The sequence below is a fragment of the Ornithorhynchus anatinus genome, chromosome 1 (assembly GCF_004115215.2).
Source record: "Ornithorhynchus anatinus isolate Pmale09 chromosome 1, mOrnAna1.pri.v4, whole genome shotgun sequence".
Taxonomy (NCBI): Eukaryota; Metazoa; Chordata; class Mammalia; order Monotremata; family Ornithorhynchidae; genus Ornithorhynchus; species Ornithorhynchus anatinus.
The window spans coordinates 7,770,653-7,788,375 of record NC_041728.1 but is presented as its reverse complement, the minus strand read 5'-3'; the positions used below and the strand labels follow the sequence as shown (position 1 = coordinate 7,788,375).

The window sequence follows — 17,723 nt, the reverse complement described above, 5'->3', positions numbered from 1 at the left end:
ATGAGGCTGGTCACCTTTTTATATACTTATAAAAACGATACATTGGGTAGAGATTTTTCAGTTTATAAAATGCATGGAGGCTTTGAAAGGTGAAAAATAAGCCAAAGTAATCGTTTTTTTTAAAACCTCAAGGAAATGTTTTCCGGAATTTATCCTTTAAAGGCCTAGAGGCTCGTCGAAGCATTTTTAAGTAGTCTCAAGATAACAATAATAATAATAATAATGTTGGTATCTGTTAAGCGCTTACTATGTGCAGAGCACTGTTCTCAGCGCTGGGGGAGATACGGGGTCATCAGGTTGTCCCAGGTGAGGCTCACAGTTAATCCCCATTTTATAGATGAGGTCACTGAGGCACAGAGGAGTGAAGCGACTTGCCCACAGTCACACAGCTGACAGGCGGCAGAGCCGGGATTCGAACCCATGACCTCTGACTCCCAAGCCCGGGCTCTCTCCGCTGGGCCACGGAGCGGCTCTCTTGTTGACAGGGAGAGGGGGGATTTAATATGTCTACATTATTTGGCCTTATCAGATAGTAAAACAAGATTTCAGAATGATATTTTTAGACCGTGAGCCCCGTTTGGGACAGGGACCGTATCCGACCTGATGATCTTGTATCTAACTCTTGGACTTAAAACAGTCCTTAACACAGAGAAAGCAATTAACAGATATCATAATAATAATAATGATTTCCCCCCAAAAAATGTGCTCCGTCACCCAATAGTTGCCTGCATTTGTGGTTTTCAATGCTTTGTCTGCAAATGATTCTTCGAAGAAGGGATAGGGAGGTGGAGCTACATCAGCTCTCCCGTGGGGGGTTGCCCCCAGAAGATCTCACAGTTTAGGGAGCCTAGCTCTCTGGAAAACTTTTATTATTATTATAGTACTAATACATTGATATATTGACGCGTATTATTATTAGCAATAATAATTAAATAATAATAACACGTGTCCAGGGCTTACTAGGTATCGATCACTGGTCTAAGAACTGGAGTAGATACAACGTAATCAGGGTGGGTTGTGTGTCCCTGTCCCACCTGGGGCTCACACTCTTATCCCCATTTTACAGATGAGGTAACTGAGACCCGGAGAAGTGAAGTGACTTGCCCAAGGTCACCCAGCAGACAAGTGGCGGAGCCGGGATTAGAACCCAGATCCTTCTGACCTCTAGGCCCGGGCTCTGTCCGTTAGGCCAGGCTGCCTCTCAGTGAGCAGAATGGAGGCACAGGTCACGTCAGGCCATATGGCCAGTCCGCAGCACCTACCGCAGCGGCGGCCAAATAACTAAAGTGGCAAGGAAAACATGGTGTCCACAGATATCCTTTTAGGGGAAGGATAAACTTCAAAAAAAAGTCAGTTTCCTAGTTTAATTACACTCCTAAGACAGCTCACGGAAGATCCAGTTCCGAGAGCCTTGACGCGGATGTAAACGCGTATCAGCTACAGACGACTGAAAACAACCTCAGTTCTCAAATACGATCCTTCCCATTTCAGATCGTGAATTGAAAAAAAGAAAACACCCAACTCTCGCCCATCCACATTTGTGCTTTACCATCATCAGCTTCCACCAAAAGCCAGCTGGCCTATACTCACCCGTGAATACTAGTTGTTGATATATTTTCTTGACAAAGGAAGGTGGCAATAAAATCCGCCTTTTTCTTGGTTTCAACGAACACCATTGTTCTCTCCTGGCCTAAAAAAGAATTCATTCATTCATTCATTCAACAGCATTTATTGAGCGCTTACTACGTGCAGAGCACTGTACTAAGCGCTTGGAACGTACAGATCGGTAACTGATAGAGACGGTCCCTGCCCTTTGACGGGCGCACGGTCTAATCGGGGGAGACGGGCAGACGAGAACAACAGCAATAAATAGAATCGAGGCGATAATAAATAGAATCAAGGGGATGTGATAGAAATCTGAATATAAGAACTGAGCAGCGTAAGACAGGAGACCAACTATTTTGGTTTCATTACGCTTCCTACCCTAATGCTTTTCTTGGTCTACAACAAAAAAAACCCCTTCAGGTTCTGAATCTTTGGCCCAAAAAATGTTTCCCCAAAACTGCCATGGGTTCTAATCCTGGCTCTACCACTTGCCTACTGTGTGAACCTGGGCAAGCCGCTTAACTTGCCATCTGTAAAACAGACCTTAAATCCCCGCTCTGGGTCTCTGCTCGTCCGTGATGGGATCTCGGCAGATATGAGCTGCCGTCCCACAGAACGCGCAGGGAGGGGTTCTAAATACCCTGCAGTTAGGCTGCACCTGTCTCATCTGTTTACTCACCCAGGGATGAAGAAAGGTCTCCTCTCCCCACTTTTTTTGAGGGGGTGGGAGGGGAGGGGGGGGAAAGCAGAAAGGATAAACCAAAACAATTTTTAAAAACTGCATTATTTTAAAGCCACAAGGAAGGGGGTGCTTTACCGTGGCCCGGCCCATTACATAACAATAATAAGAATCTTGGTATCTGTTCAGCGCTTACTAGGTGCAGAGCACTGTTCTAAGCGCTGGGGGAGATACAGGGTAATCAGGTTGTCCCACGTGAGGCTCACAGTCTGTATCCCCATTTTACAGATGAGGTAACGGAGGCCCGGAGAAGTGAAGTGACTTGCCCAGTCACACAGCTGACAAGTGGCAGAGCCGGGATTCGAACCCATGACCTCTGCCTCCCAAGCCCGGGCTCTTTCCGCTGAGCCACGCTGCTTCTCTGGTGTTCTTATGTTCACAAAATGCTCTCTTTCACATCCCATCTTGGCCTAGTGGCTAGAGCACAGACCTGAGTGTCAGAAGGACCTGGTTTCTAATCCCGGGTCTGCCGTTTGTCTGCCGGGTGACCTCGGGCGAGTCTTTTCACTTCTTTGGACCTCAATTTCCTCATCTGTCAAATGGGGATTAAGCCTGGGGGCCCCGTGTGGGTCAGGGACCGTGTCCAACCTGATCAGCTTGTATCTACCCCAGCACTTAGAACGGCGACTGACTCACAGTAGGCACTTCACAAACACCATCATCATCACTATCATTATTATTACCATTCAACGAAAAGACCCCTCTGACTAATAGTCTAACAACCTGCACCCCATTTAAGTCGATCAAAATGCTTCGAAGGGATAGGAGAAGGGAGTTAAATTTTGAAGCGGAAGAGATCAGAAGAGGGGCTAAATGACTGTACTTCTCGTCATCTGGAAAGACAGGGAGAGCAAACCGCCGGAAACCCGGTCCTCACGTCTCTACCGATCGCCCCAAATAAGCCCGGGAACGTAGACGGTTACCTATATTCCGCAGTATTTCGATAAGCTTTTCTCGTTTTAAATATTGGCCGATTTGAAGGACGCTTTGCTGGACGTCACTGCAGGCTCCGCCCACTTGTCCGACAGCGACAAACAAATATTCGGTTTTCAAAAATTCCCCAGCCAACCTGGAAAGGCAAAGGACAAGAGACGGCTCTCGTGACCTCTACCTCCCGTGCTGACTTCTGGCCTCCGGTTTTGGTGACGGGCTTACTTAAGACCTTACCTAAGGCCAGAGGCGGGAAATGGGCAAGAGGCTGGAGGCAAGATAGATCAAGGTATAATAGTTGGTCGGCATTAAGGGAACCAAGTGGGCGCGCTGGGTTGTAGTAGGAGAGCAGCGAGGTGAGGTAGGATGGGGCAAAGTGATCATTATCATTAAGTGCCGTCGAGTCGTTTCCGATTCCTAGCGACTCCACAGATACGCTCTCTCTGGAGCGTCCCGTCCTCTGCCAGAATCCGCAACCTTTCTAACGGTTTTTCCGTAATCGTTATGGTCTCTATCCATCTGGCTGCCGCTCTGCCTCTTCCGCGTTTTCCCTGGACTTTTCCTAGCGTTAAGGTCTTCTCCAGAGAATTAATCCTCCTGATGATGTGTCCAAAATATGCTAATCTAAATCGTTTGACCTTCCAAAGACCACTTTGGTTTAATTTGCTCCAAAATCGTGTGTCTTTCGGGCAGTCCACGGTATTTGCAAAAGCCTTCTCCAACACCGCATTTCAAATGAATCGGGCAAAGCGACAGTGGTTTAAAGCAGATGGCGAGGAGTTTGCTCGATGAGGTGATGGACGGGCGAACACTGGCAGATCTTGAGGAGTGGGGAAACTGAGACTGAATGTTTTTGTAGAAAAACGATGTGGGCAACAGAGTGATGCAGGGACCGCAGTAGGGACAGGCGGGAGGCGGGGAGGTCAGCAAGGAGGCCGATATAGTCACCGAGGCAGGATAGAAGTGCGTGGATTAATGTGGGCAGTGGCTTGGATGCAGAGGAGAGGGCGGATTTTTCAGCAGGACCTGGGTTCTAATCCCGGCTCCACCACTCGTCTCCTACGTGACCCCGGGCAAGTCACTTCACTTCTCCGTGCCTCGGTTACCTCATCTGGAAAACGGGAAAACCCGGTTCGCCTGTACAGTCCCTGGAACGTAGTGAGCGCTTAACGAATGCCATTAAAAAAAACCAAAACACAGATTTGATCCCCAGAGGGAGATCTTGGTTCTTAAAACCGGAACCCAGGGCCTCGACTCGGGGAAGGCCGACGCTCCACGGTGCACCGTCTCTAGTCTATAAACCCCTTCTAGGCGGGGACCGTGGCTATTGACGCCATTGAATTTCACTCTCCCAAGTGTTAAGTACAATGCTCCGCACAGAGTAAGAGCTTAATAAATACCACTGATTGACGGCACAGGGCCTCCGTCATACAAAATCCCGCGGCTTCAACCCACTTTAAAATCAGAAAAGATAGAGAGTCGGCCGGAGGGTGACTGAGGTCCTCTGTCTGTCGGGTGCGGGGGGAGGGCGGGGAGGGGAAGACGGGCCCGATTCTCGGAATGTACCCGAGCAGCCCACAGAGGACGGGAGAGGCCCTGGAGAGCCCCGGGGCCAAGCGGGGGGGGGGGGGGGGCCGGGGCGGTCAGACCCAAGCCACTTGGCCACCTACTCTGTGCCGTTCACAGCGGGGGAACCCTTGCCCCATTGTGTCCGGGAGGACGTTCCCAACCCGCGCGGGAGGTATCCACAGGAGAGTGGCTCCCAACGGTGGCTTTGGGTGGCAAGGAAGGGACTGTGCCACTGCTGCCCTTGCCCGGCTACGTCCCTGAGGAGAGGGGAGAGAAAAGCCTTCTAATCTGGACCGGTGTCTGCCCTTCAAGCTACCCTGCCCTCCTCTCTCTCCTTTCCCTCCCCCTTCCTCCTTCCCTCCCTTCTTTCCCTTTCCTTCCCTCTCCCTCCCGGCTCCCGCTGGAAGTAAGAGCTATTGCTCTGACTAGATCACCGGGGAAGACGCCCTCATCAGATGGCTCTGTCCACGACATACCGTAATGAGGGCGCAGGTTATGTGGGAGACCCCTGGAAACTGAGAAGCCTCGGTTCCCCTGTGGGGGTTTACCCCGCCAAAGCTGCTGCCAAGCTGGGGATGGGTGGGAGACAAGGAATTTAAAAAAACAAAACCCGCCAGGTCACGGATTGGGGCGAAGCAGTGAAAAAACACCGGATTCACGATGAAACCCATTAATATGTGGTCAAGTCGTAAAACCGGCTCTCCGCACGGCAGCTCTCGTTCTTAATAAGAGTTACGCTGTTGGTTTTTTTCCTATTTGGAACAAATTATCTAAACAGAAGCTTCACAAAAATGATTTTGACTTTTACACCTTAAGAATGGGCCACGCTCCCGTGCCTTTCCAGGCTCTGCTGAGAAAACTTACGGATGTGAAGAAGTTTTCTCCCTCCCTTATCGGAAAGCCTCTCCTCAAATTCCTCCTTTCGGAAAGTTTCTCTAAGGGCTCTCCAAATCTCCTCCAACAAACTCATAAGCATCTGATAAGCTAGAAACAAGACTCTTCATTTATATTTTTCATTTTATTTCTCCTCTAGACTGTAATCTCACTGCAGACGGGGTACGTGCCTACCGGCTCTGTTGCACTGCGCTCTCCCAGGAGCTTTACACAGTGCTCTGCACGCAGTAAGTGCCCAATAAATGCAATCGATTGATAGATTTATACAGTACCTTTCTTCCCCAAAAAGTTAAAGACACTTTTACGTTCACTTAACTTCCATCGTTCCTATCAGGTTAGGAAAGAGAACGTTTTAATCTTAATGTTTATGAAGCAGCTTTAAGGGGGAGAAAGAGGATACGTAGGAGAAAGAATGGGGGGATGGCATCATTAAGCCTTAAAACAGAAGTACCTCAAGAACCGGAGGTCTCCTTCTCTCGTTCTGCCAGAGATGGGAACTTTTCAACTCTTACGGCTTTTCTAGAAATACTGGCGTATTGAAGGGCGAGGCGTACTCACCGCTGAATTTCTTCTGGGAAAGTGGCGCTAAACATCAGAGTTTGGCGATGTTCCCTGGATGGCATTCCTGGGCAAGAGATTAACTTCTTCATTTCTGGACCGAAGCCCATATCCAGCATACGATCAGCTTCATCCAACACTAAGTACTTGATGTGGCTGAGACCAATCTTGGGAGAATTTGTCAAAGGGCAGAGAGAAAAACGATATTCGTTTCATTACAGAGGCAAAAGGGACTGCAAGCTTGAACCACCACTTCTTCAGATGCACGGTACCTTCTATTCTGGGGTAGAAGTAGCTTACTGCTGACTATAATAAATTATACGGGACATCTGAGACTTCAGAAATTGAGAACATCACCTGCCCACTTGTGGGCAACATCACCGTCTTTAAGGGGACAACAGCAATTCTTAAAATTAAACAAGGAACCTAGTTCAACTGACGAGGTCGTTTTGATAACTGAAAAAGCAAACTTCTCCACATCAAGTGGCTACGTTGGAGCGGACGTGTGCGATATTAGTAACAATTACCTTGCACTAACAGTCCACTCCAAGACCTCTTTTTAAGCTGCTTCTTTTTTATTTGGTGCTCTTAATTCCTCCTCTCGCAAGGGCCCCATGAAGTCTCGGTTCCCTACCAGCGCTCAAGCGCTTAGTCTGCACACAGTACGCGCTCAATAGATACGATCGAACCAATGAACCAAAGACAACCTACAGTCTTTGTTTTCCCTTGTGTTTCTCCTCAGGCTATAAACATCATTCATTCATTCATTCATACATTCAATCACCGATAATCACATTGCTAATAGTAATAACTGTGGCATTTGTTAAGCGCTTTTTATGTGCCCAGTACTGTGTTATGCACTGAGGTAGGTAAGAGATAATAATAATTATTATTATGGCATTTATTAAGCGCTTACTATGTGCCAAGCACTGTTCTAAGCGCTGGGGTAGATACAAGGTTATCAGGTTGTCCCACATGGGGCTCACAGTCTTAATCCCCATTTTACAGATGCGGCAACTGAGGCACGGAGAAGTGAAGTGACTTGCCCCAAGTCATACAGCTGACAAGTGGCAGAGCCGGCATTAGAACCCACGACCTCTGATTTCTAAGCCCGGGCTCCTTCCGCTAAGCCATGTCGCTTCTCACGATAATCGAGTTGGACACAGTCCCTGTCCTGCGTGGGGCTCACAGTAAGTGGGAGGATGGGTATTGATTCCCCATTTTACAGACGAAATGTGAGCACCTAAGTGGGGTCATATGTCAAACAGATCTATGATAAGCTTTGGATTTGGCAGGGTCAACGAAGAAGATAATGCGCTCTTATATATGAAATTGTTTACCTACATCTCTTGGACTTTACCTGTCAGTTAGAACTTTAACTACAACATGTTCATCACTATTAGGTCCTTCATATTATTTCCCAGGTAAAATTACACTTTATTTAGAAGGTTCATAAAACTCTTTTTGTATGGAACTAATTAAGAGCCAGCTGGGGGGCACTAACATGGGAATTTACCTCACTTAATAATAATAATAACAATAATATGCTACTTGTTAAGCACCTCCTAGGCGACAAGCACTGTTCTAAGCACTGGTGCAGATACAAGCTAATGGTATTTGTTAAGTGCTTACTAGGTGCCAAGCACTATTCTAAACGCTGGGGTAGATACAAGGTGATCAGGTTGTCCCACGTGGGGCTCACAGTCTTAATCCCCATTTTACAGATGTGGGAAGTGAGGCACAGAGAGGTCAAGTGACTTGCCCAAGGTCACAGCAGACAAGAGCCAGAGCCGGGATTAGAACCCACGTCTTCTGACTCCCAAGCCCGTGCTCTTTCCACCGAGCCACGCTGCTTCTCCAAAGAACGATTCACCCAAACAGGGACTTGAACCCTGGACCCTCAGATTTAAAGTCTGATGCTCTACCGACTGAGCTCTCCGGGCTCACACAGTTCCCTGTCCCACGTGGGGCTCACACTCATATTCCCCATTGGACTAAGGCCCAGAGAAATTAAGTGACTTGCCCACGGTCACACAGCAGACATGTGGCAGAGTCGGGATTAGAACCCAGGTCCTTCTGACTCCCGGGCCCGTTCTCTAGCCATTAGGCCGCTGCTTCACTTATTGAGTTTTTTCCAAGGAGACACAGGGTGGTGGCCCTATTCTGCACGGGTCAATACCGAGCAAGGTTTTTTGGCGTTGGAGAGACTAAAAGAGCTAAAGATCTGAAAAACCGAGGGAGGAAAAATAAAAATTAGTCAGTGACTGAGCTGAGACCTGAGCGCTACTGCTTAAGATCACAAAGACCTGACATGGGGCAGAAGGCCCGGTAAAGGAAAATGTGAAAGCGGTGACCGCTTTGACAAATCGTTCCAACTTTTCTGGGCCTTATTTCCCTCATATGTGAAAATGGGGGATTAAATCATAGTCCCTTCTACCTAGACTATGAACCCCACGTGGGAGGGGGCCGTGTCCAAACCGATAAACTTGTATCTGTGCCAGTGCTTAGAATGGTGCTTGGCACATAGTAATCACGTACCACCATAATTATCCACTGGGAATAAAAAGAGATATTCTGGAAAAGGGGCAAAAATGAGAGATTAAAATTAAAAAATAGTATGACTTTTCACAAGTTATGACCCATCCCATTCTCTTGAAATGAAGTGGAAGCTGGCAATTAAAACTTTGATTTGTTTTAAGAATTAATGCCTCCCCCCACCCACAAAAAAAAATCCAAATTACTTTCAGGTTCTTAACTAGTAGCTACTACATGCAGTCTCCTGGAATTTGAGTAGCGTCCCATGCAATAAGATGCAAATCTACTTCACATACGGTGGGGTCTTGACACTTAAAATGTGCTCGGGTAAGGAGGATTAACTCTCATTCAACTCAACTCTCTGTAGGGACAATCTTTGACTCAGCCCTAACTGTAATTCTACTTAGGAAGTTTTCATCTTCTGGCAGGACGTACCGTGAACACCCACCGTCTCGGGTTAGAATCCGGTCTATGGCCATCGAAGGAACTCATCCAAAGACCCAGAGGGATCGAGGGAAAACACCGAGGGTCCTTCGTCGGTGAAACTGAATTAGTCCTACGGTTCCGTTCTTACTTTCAGGTCCTACCTTCTCTTTACCTATGATGTCCATCAGTCTTCCCGGGGTAGCGCACAACAGATTACAGCCTTGCATGATTTGGCGAATTGAATGGCCCGTTTGCGTTCCTCCATATATCACTACAGGCCTGACACAAGTTCTGTCGATATGAAAAAAAAATTCAGTTTCGCCACTTACCAAAAGAGAACCAAGTACTCAATTTCACCAGGACTAAACGGACCCGTTAATCATCAGCTACCCTCTTGCTCCCTGAAGACGGTAGGGTTTTTGAAAATTAGGGTTTCTAAGAATTGGCATATTTTTCTTTCTCCGTATTAAGAAAGATCAATAGAATTTATTGAGCAGAACGCAGAACGTTAAGCGTTTAGGAGAGTATGACAGTTAATAGATGTGATCCCTACTCTCAAGGAGCTTCCACATTCTAGCAGATGAGACAGATCTTAAAGAAAAAGACAGCAGGAAGCGACGGTGGTTTTTAAGGTATTAAGTGGTATGAGAGAAGGTGGGGTGGGAGGGGGGAGTAAGGATTGAAGTGCTTCGTCCTTAAAGCACTCTTAAGAGGATTTCTGACAGGAAATGTTGACTAGAAATGAACTGCACCGGCACGACTTCCACCTTCTTACTAAAATCATGAGATCCCTGGACTTCAGACTCTCAAACCTACTGGTGATAAATCCGTGTCACAATATCCTCTCAGAGATAAGGATTCTTACACAATTATTCATGCCAAAAATTAACAGCAAAACCTTGCTCCTTATTCTCTCCCATCGTAGCTCAGTGGAAGGAGCCCGGGCTTGGGAGTCAGAGGTCATGGGCTCGAATCCCGGCTCCGCCACTTGTCAGCTGTGTGACTGTGGGCAAGTCACTTCATTTCTCTGTGCCTCACTTACCTCATCTGAAAAATGGGGATTAAGACTGAGAGCCTCATGTGGGACAACCTGATTACCCTGTATACCCCTGCGCTTAGAGCAGTGCTCTGCACGTAGTAAGCGCTTAACAAATATCAACATTATTATTATTATTATTTTTATGGTATTTGTTAAGCGCTTACTCTGTACCAGGCACTGTTCTAAGCGTAAGGGTAGATACAAGGTAATCGGGTTGGACACGGGCCCCGCCCGTCACAGGGCTCACAGCCTCAATCCCCATTTGACAGATGAGGGAACTGAGGCCCAGACCAGTGACTTGCCCAAAGTCACAGGGCAGACAAGTGGCAGAGCCAGAATTCGGACTCCCGGGCCCGGGCTCTATCCACTAGGCCAAGCTGCTTCTCTCTTTCGCCTTCCTCTCCCAGACATTAGCCGGGTGCCTGCAGCCACGAATCGCATTCTGCCAAAACTGAGCTGCTTTGCCGCTGAATTGCACGAACAGGAGGCTTTGGGACTTGGAAGCGCTGAAAGCGTGAGAAGGACAACACAGGAGTAGGCACGAAGACGCAGGAAGCCCTGGATAGGTGCAGTTCCCTTCACTCAGAGTAACCCGGCCACCGGGAGGGATTTTGTTTACCCTCCTACCAGAATGCTGTTCCTATTAGCTGTTCTGCAGTTTAGTACTCACCCGAAAGAAAACTTCCGTGCTTCCAGAAAGATCTGATTAATCAGCTCTCTAGTTGGAGCCACAATGATGCATTCCGGTTCTTGTTGCTCTTGAAAACGACTAGCGGTCACTCCCTCCCGCATCATATGGGCCAATATCGGCAAAAGAAAAGCAGCCTAGAGGTGGAATTGCATAGGAAATTCTTAAAAAGAGAGATCATGTCAGGAAGGATTGTCTTATTTCTGCCTTGTCTTCAAATTCTGTGGAATAATGGGTTTTCTTCCCAGAAAAGAACGGTGTCTTGCCAAACTACTAGAATCTAGGTCCTCCTGCCTTACGTTTCTCTTATAAAGGACATCGTTGTAAGTCTTCCCATCTATCCTGCCTCAAAATGTTATTTGAGTTCTTAAAAAATACCTGTAGTGATTAGGCATTCGGATTAGGTCAAATGGGAGATAACCGTTAAATCTGCTCTAAGAGGCATTCGTGTTGGTTTGCTACAAGCCAGGCACCTCAGAAGGCCTGCAAGTTTGCTAAGAAACTCTTTGAGGTTATTATGAAAGTATCAGTTTTATATTCCAACATCAACTGTGCCTCACAGATAAAGCACTGAAGAATCAGTTCTCCCTAATACTGGGTAACGTTGTGGAAAAAAAAAAAAAAAAAACGGCCACGGACCTCTTAAAGTGGTCAGCATATAAAGGAAGCAGAAAAGGTAATCAATTTCCTACTTCTTGGGTAAGCTGTTCTATAAAGATAATAACAACAATAATCATAATAATAATAACGCTATCTGTTAAGCACTCACTGTGTGCCGAGCACTGAACGAAGCGCTGGAGGAGATACAAGATAAAGACTAAGTAGGAGGGAAAACAGGTATTGAACCCCTATTTTGTAGATGAGAGTACTGAGGCCCAGAGAAGTGGGGTGACTCGTCCAAGGTCACCCAGTAGCCCCGAGGCAGAGCCGGGATTAAAATCCAGGTCCTCTGCTTCCTGGGTCCTTGCTCTTCCCCCTAGGCCCCGCTACTTCTCACGGGGATATCGAGAGATCTCCCATCTCTCCAAAAGAGAACCCACGACAAACTCTTTCCCCACAGTTTCCAACACACACCTCCCCTCCCCACTCCCAACACACACACTTACAGTCTTTCCAGACCCCGTCTGGGCACAAGCCATCAAATCTCTTCCTGCTAGGATGATAGGAATACTATACTTCTGCACTGGAGTAAGTTTGGAATATCCAGCTTTGGCAATATTATTAATTAGTGTCTGACAGAGGTTGGCCTCTTCAAATGTCTATGAAAAAACAGTGATTATACTCCTTAATTCTTGATATCTTTGAGACGTACTGCAATTGCCTATGATTTTCCAGCCAACCCAGACAACCTGGCCCACAGATTCCCACTCAGAAGCTAATCCGTGGATCCAGATTAACTCTACTGCAACTGTGTGTCCCTTATTTTTTTTTCACGGCACTTGTTAAGCGCATACTACGTGCCAAACGCTCTTCTAAGCTCTGGGGTAGATACCAGTTAATCAGGTTGGACCGAGTCCCTGCCCCCCATAGGGCTCACATTCTTAATCCCCATTTTACGGATGAGGTAACTGAGGCTCAGAGATGTGAGGTGACTTGCCCAAGGCCACACAGTAGACTCGTGACAGAGCCGGTATTAGAGCCCCAGGACCTTCTGACTCCCAGGCCCGTGCTCTAACCCCTAAGCCACGCTGCTTCTCTATACTAAGCGCTAGGGTAGATACAAGTTAATCAGGTTGGACGCAGTCCCTTGTCCCACACGGGGCTCATAGCCTAATTCCCATTTTACAGATGAGGTGACTGAGGCACAGAGAAGTTAAGCGACTTGCTCAAGATCATACAGCAGGCACATGATGGAACTGGGATTAGAACTCAGGTTCTTTATTGCAAGTGTGTTTCCGTTACGGTTCGGCTGTGTCCAATTTCCCTGAGAGATTCCAACAATAGCCGTTAAACCTCTGGGGAACGTAAATTTTTGAACGATGCACAAATGACTCAGAGCGGACTAGCTTTAGTTTCAAATACGGACTATTTTTTTCTTTCAAAGATTCCCAAACTACGATCCAGTTACTTCTCACCACTTCTAAAATGCCGTATCTCCCCTAATCGGTTTCCAAAACCTGACGCTCAAGGGTGACGAAGGAGTCGAATGGGAACGGAAACGATCTCCCACACTTGAATTCTAAGGAATGCATTTTACTAACGACATTTCCCAGAACTACTCAAAAGAGAAACTCCCCCCTCCATTACGGTATTCTACTGACCGGAATAGCTGGTGGAACGTCACGTCCCGATACTTCCACAAGAATTGTGTCATATTTGTCGAAGTTGATGCCTGTCTGGTAATGTGCGAAGATGGACGCCTCGTCTTCTGGTGGCGGTGGGGGTATGTAGGTCACCTTTGGACCTTGAAAAAAGGGACAGAGATTAGATACTTGAGGAATAGCGATTTTATCTCGAGACCATTTCTAGGAGTCGGTCACTTATCGCTGCAAGTATTTGCTAAATAATCATACGGTTTCAAGGGCTCGATCAGATTCCGAAGGAAAATGCTCGATAGACAAAAAGAGCCAAGGGAGGGGGAGAGAGAGAGAGAAAGGGAGAGAAACTCAGTGCTAAGAACAGTGCTTGGCACATAGTAAGCGCTTAACAAATACCATCATCATCGTTACGCGAATTTTTCACTCATTCAATCATATTTATTGGGCGCTTACTGTATGCGCAGGACTGCAGTACACATTTGGGAGAGTACACTACAACAATAAATAGACATTTCCTTCCCACAATGAGCTTACATTCTGGGAGGGTGGGGGAGGCAGACGTTAATATAAATTAATTAATTACAGATCTGTCCGTAAGTGTGGTGGGGCTGGGAGGAGGAGGTTGAACAAAGGGAGCAAGTCAGGGCGACGCAGAAGGGAGAAGGAGAAGAGGAAACAGAGGCTTAGTCAGGGAAGGCCTCTTGGAGGAGACAGGCCTTCAGTAAGACTTGGAATGGGGGGGGGAGTCACTGTCAATGAATCATATTTACTGAGCACTTACTGTGCGCAGAGCACTGTACTATAATAGGAGAGCACAACAGAGTTGGTAGACGTTCCCTGTCCACGACAAGCTTACAGTCTCTCAACGACTTTCAAACCACCCAACTGGGTAAGACTATAGCCTCGGAAGCCAAGTAACCCCCTTCCTCCTGCAAGGCTGCCTACTTCGAAACCCCGCTTTAAGAAAAGATTCCGCTGTGGTATTTCCCATCCCGATGCCACCCACGTGCACGTGCGCCGTTTCTTCTGACGTCACGGCCCGCTTTAGCCAGAGAGGCGCACGCCATTTCTTGGTTCCCTAACGATGTTCTAGCCAAAAGGCATAATGAAAACAAGCAGTTTGGCAAAACTGGAGGTGAAGAAAATATGCAAAATGGAATCAGCATACCTGTCGCGTCACCACTTTCCGCTTCGGCTTCTGGTTTCCCAGGATCTAGAAGAGGAACAGAGCATAAGTGCGAAGCCACGACGTCGCTACTCAGAAAGAAGTACTAAAGATCGCATGTTTCTAAAATCTGACTAAGATCACTCCCCTACTCTGGGAGTCCCACGAGGGTCTTCCCACTTTACACTCGCTCACTCATCTCTCACGGCTTCGGCTACACGTTCCGCTTCCCAATCTACCTCCCCGGCCCTGATCTCGCCCCTACCCTGCAATCTCACAAGCCCTCCTACCGCCGGGACATCACATCTCATCCTGCCATTAGAATAGGAATACTACGCTCCCGAACTGGAGTAAATTTTGAATATCCCCACGGATACTCCACCGCTCCCTTAAAATGACAATGGCTAACACGGAGCTATTCATCGTCTTTCCTAAACCCATTCCTCCTCCTCATTTTCCCATCGTCAACCCGACCATCATCTTTCCCATCCGGGAAGCTCACGACTTTGGTCAACCATCAGGGACTCCTTGCTTTCGTTGAACTCTCCCGTTCAGTCTGTCGCTCAGTCCCGCTGGTTTCTCCTCCACGGTATTTCACAGTCCCACTCTCCTCAGCCCCCATCCAGGTTATTCAAACTCTCGTCTTAATAAGTCTAAGAATCAAGTCACTCATCTTCCCTCTTAAAATCTACTCCTCCTAAACTTTGCTACGTCGGTCAAGAACATCGTCCTCCTCCCTGTCCCCTGAGCCCACACCCTCTCTGTAATCCTGGACTCCCCGCTTTCAAATCTCAAATTCAATCAACAGTCAAATCCCACGGGGAGCCCTACACAAAATCGCCTGGATCCCCTTCTTCTCCACCCAAACAGCTACTGCTTGGGGACTACCTCTGGTCTTAACACCACTAGACACTCTTTCTCTTCCCTCCTCCCCTTAATCTTAGATAATTTGGGGTCTGCCTGTCCCCAATAGCTTGGAGATCCCTTGAAAAACACCTGGAAGTGTTCTCTGTTTCTACTATTCTCATAATATCCTACATTTCTCTAGCACTTTTTATCCACAGAACTTTCCCATCAATTTGTGTTTTTTTCCTCACGGTATCCACGTGACGGATGTTACCGCCTCCATTTTACAGAGGAGGAAACTGAAGCGGAGAGGCCGACTGACCTGCCCCAGATCTGCCACAGGAAGCCGGTGGCAGGCCTGGAATTAAGTGACTCCAGGTCTCCCGACCCCCAGACCTAACCGCTCGAGAAGCAGCACGGCCTAGTGGACAGAACACGGGCCTTGGAGTCAGAAGGACCTGGGTTCTAATCCTGACTCTGCCACTTGTCTGCTGTGTGACCTTAGGCAAGTCACTTCACTTCTCTGTGCCTCGATTCCCTCAGCTGTAAAATAGGGATTAAGACTGTGAGCCCCATGTGGGACAGGGACTGGGACCAACCTGATTAGCTTGTGTCTACCCCAGTGCTTGACACATATCAAGCGCTTAAATACCATTATTATCATTATTATTAATAAACCACACATACACACTCAAAACGCTGTTGATGATGACAACTGTTTCCCCTCCCGAAAAACAAAATCCAGGCAAGCACATAAATTTAAGAGCTTACTCTTTTCGGAATCTGCCATTATTTCTTCATTGGCTCCTTTGTAACCACCTGGAAAACAGTTCTCAGTTACAAAGGGAGCTAGTTCAACATTATACGAGGATAAAAGACTTCTTTAATCAAGATTCTTTCCATTTCTTTACATTCTAAAACTTCAACCTATTCCCACAGATACACCTAACATAAACAAGCTGAATAAAGCCACCGACTGATTCTCTTAAATTCCTAGAGTTGTGCGAGTCACTTTCCCGGTTGTGGTAAGCAAAGAACCTCTCACCTCGTCGACCGAAACCTCTGCCTCGAGAGAAGTCACCGGCTGAAAGACATTTGGAAGAATTTCCAATTGTAAAATAGTATCTGCCTCAACAATCTTTCAATGGAAAGATCCATATCATTGCCCCCCGCCGAAAAAATCTGTGCTTTTAAAAAGTTCTAAATCCAATTGCGAGTGAAAGTAACGAGAAAAACCTTAAGTTAATTTAAGTGTCCGTTCTAATGCTGCCAGGTCATTGTAAAATTGATTGCGTTAATACATTTGCATGATAAATGGAGAACAGATGTCTTTTTTCCCCCCCAGAGGACATTTCCCTTCTCTCCGCTCTAAAAAGTTGGCTTTACTTGGGTAACTAGCGTTAGTTGCCAGTGTTTGCTCATCCTGTGTGAATATCATCATTCTTCTGCTTCCAATATAAACTTCTCCCCTTAGAGCCAAAACAGGAATATTTTTAGGTCTGGGATTGACACGGGAGTCCAAGTACCATAAAAAAGTACAGTTGCCTTAGCAGGGGTATACGTGGAAAGCACCCCGCGATGAGCGACGACCCCCAACCCTCAAATCCCACGGGGAGGCAGCAGATGGGGTTCCGAAAGGTTTCTCTGCCACCTAGTAGGGCTTGGGTTTCAGGCCACCCTAGTCCTCACAGACCACGAGGCCCCCGAGCAAAATGACGGCGATGTCTCACCACCGTCGCTACCTCTGCAGGACGTCAGCAGACTCCCGCGGTCTGACACGGAGGACGAGCCTCGTGGCGACCCCTGGAGTCAATCGATCGGTGATATTTATTGAGCGCTTACTATGGGCAGGGCCCCGGATTTCGCGCTTGGGAGAGTACAGTGCAACAGAATTAGTGGGTACCTTCCCTGACCATAAAGAGCTTATAGTCTAGAGCGGGAGACAGACATTAATATAACAACGTATAATAAATAGATCATTTAAAGATAGGGGCATAAGCACTGTGGGGTTGGGTGGGGCTCACATCAAATGTCAAATGCCGTGGGGCGAATAGCTTCAACTGTATGTCTGTAAGAGGAGAGCAGCGTGACTTGGCGGATAGACCCCAGGCCTGGGACTCAGAAAGACCTGGGTTCTAATCCCAACTCCTCCCCTTGTCTTCTCTGTGACCCGGGGCAAGTCACTTTACTCCTCAGTTCCCCCATCTGCTCCAAGTGGGACAGGGACTGTGTCCAACCTGATTAACCTGTATCTACCCCAGGGCTTAGAACAGTGCTTGGCACATAGTAGATAATAATAATGTTGGTATTTGTTAAGCGCTTACTAAGTGCAGAGCACTGTTTTAAGCGCTGGGATAGATACAGGGGAATGAGGTTGTCCCTCACGTGAGGCTCACAGTCTTCATCCCCATTTTACAGATGAGAGAACTGAGGCACAGAGAAGTGAAGTGACTTGCCCACAGTCAAACACA

General features: G+C 47.3%; 1 protein-coding gene across 3 annotated transcripts in view; it reads right to left on the bottom strand.

Annotated features, from left to right (window-relative positions):
- Positions 1-17,723, bottom strand: part of DDX4 (DEAD-box helicase 4) — a 46,521-nt gene that overhangs the window by 7,737 nt on the left and 21,061 nt on the right. For all 3 annotated transcript variants that reach the window (XM_029059863.2, XM_029058859.2, NM_001246853.1), the window contains 10 exon segments: positions 16,298-16,336; positions 16,024-16,071; positions 14,410-14,454; positions 13,245-13,387; positions 12,090-12,242; positions 10,966-11,120; positions 9,418-9,547; positions 6,296-6,462; positions 3,268-3,413; positions 1,591-1,690 (listed from right to left, as the gene is read on the bottom strand). In XM_029059863.2, coding sequence (XP_028915696.1) covers positions 1,591-1,690; positions 3,268-3,413; positions 6,296-6,462; positions 9,418-9,547; positions 10,966-11,120; positions 12,090-12,242; positions 13,245-13,387; positions 14,410-14,454; positions 16,024-16,071; positions 16,298-16,336 — 1,126 coding nt within the window.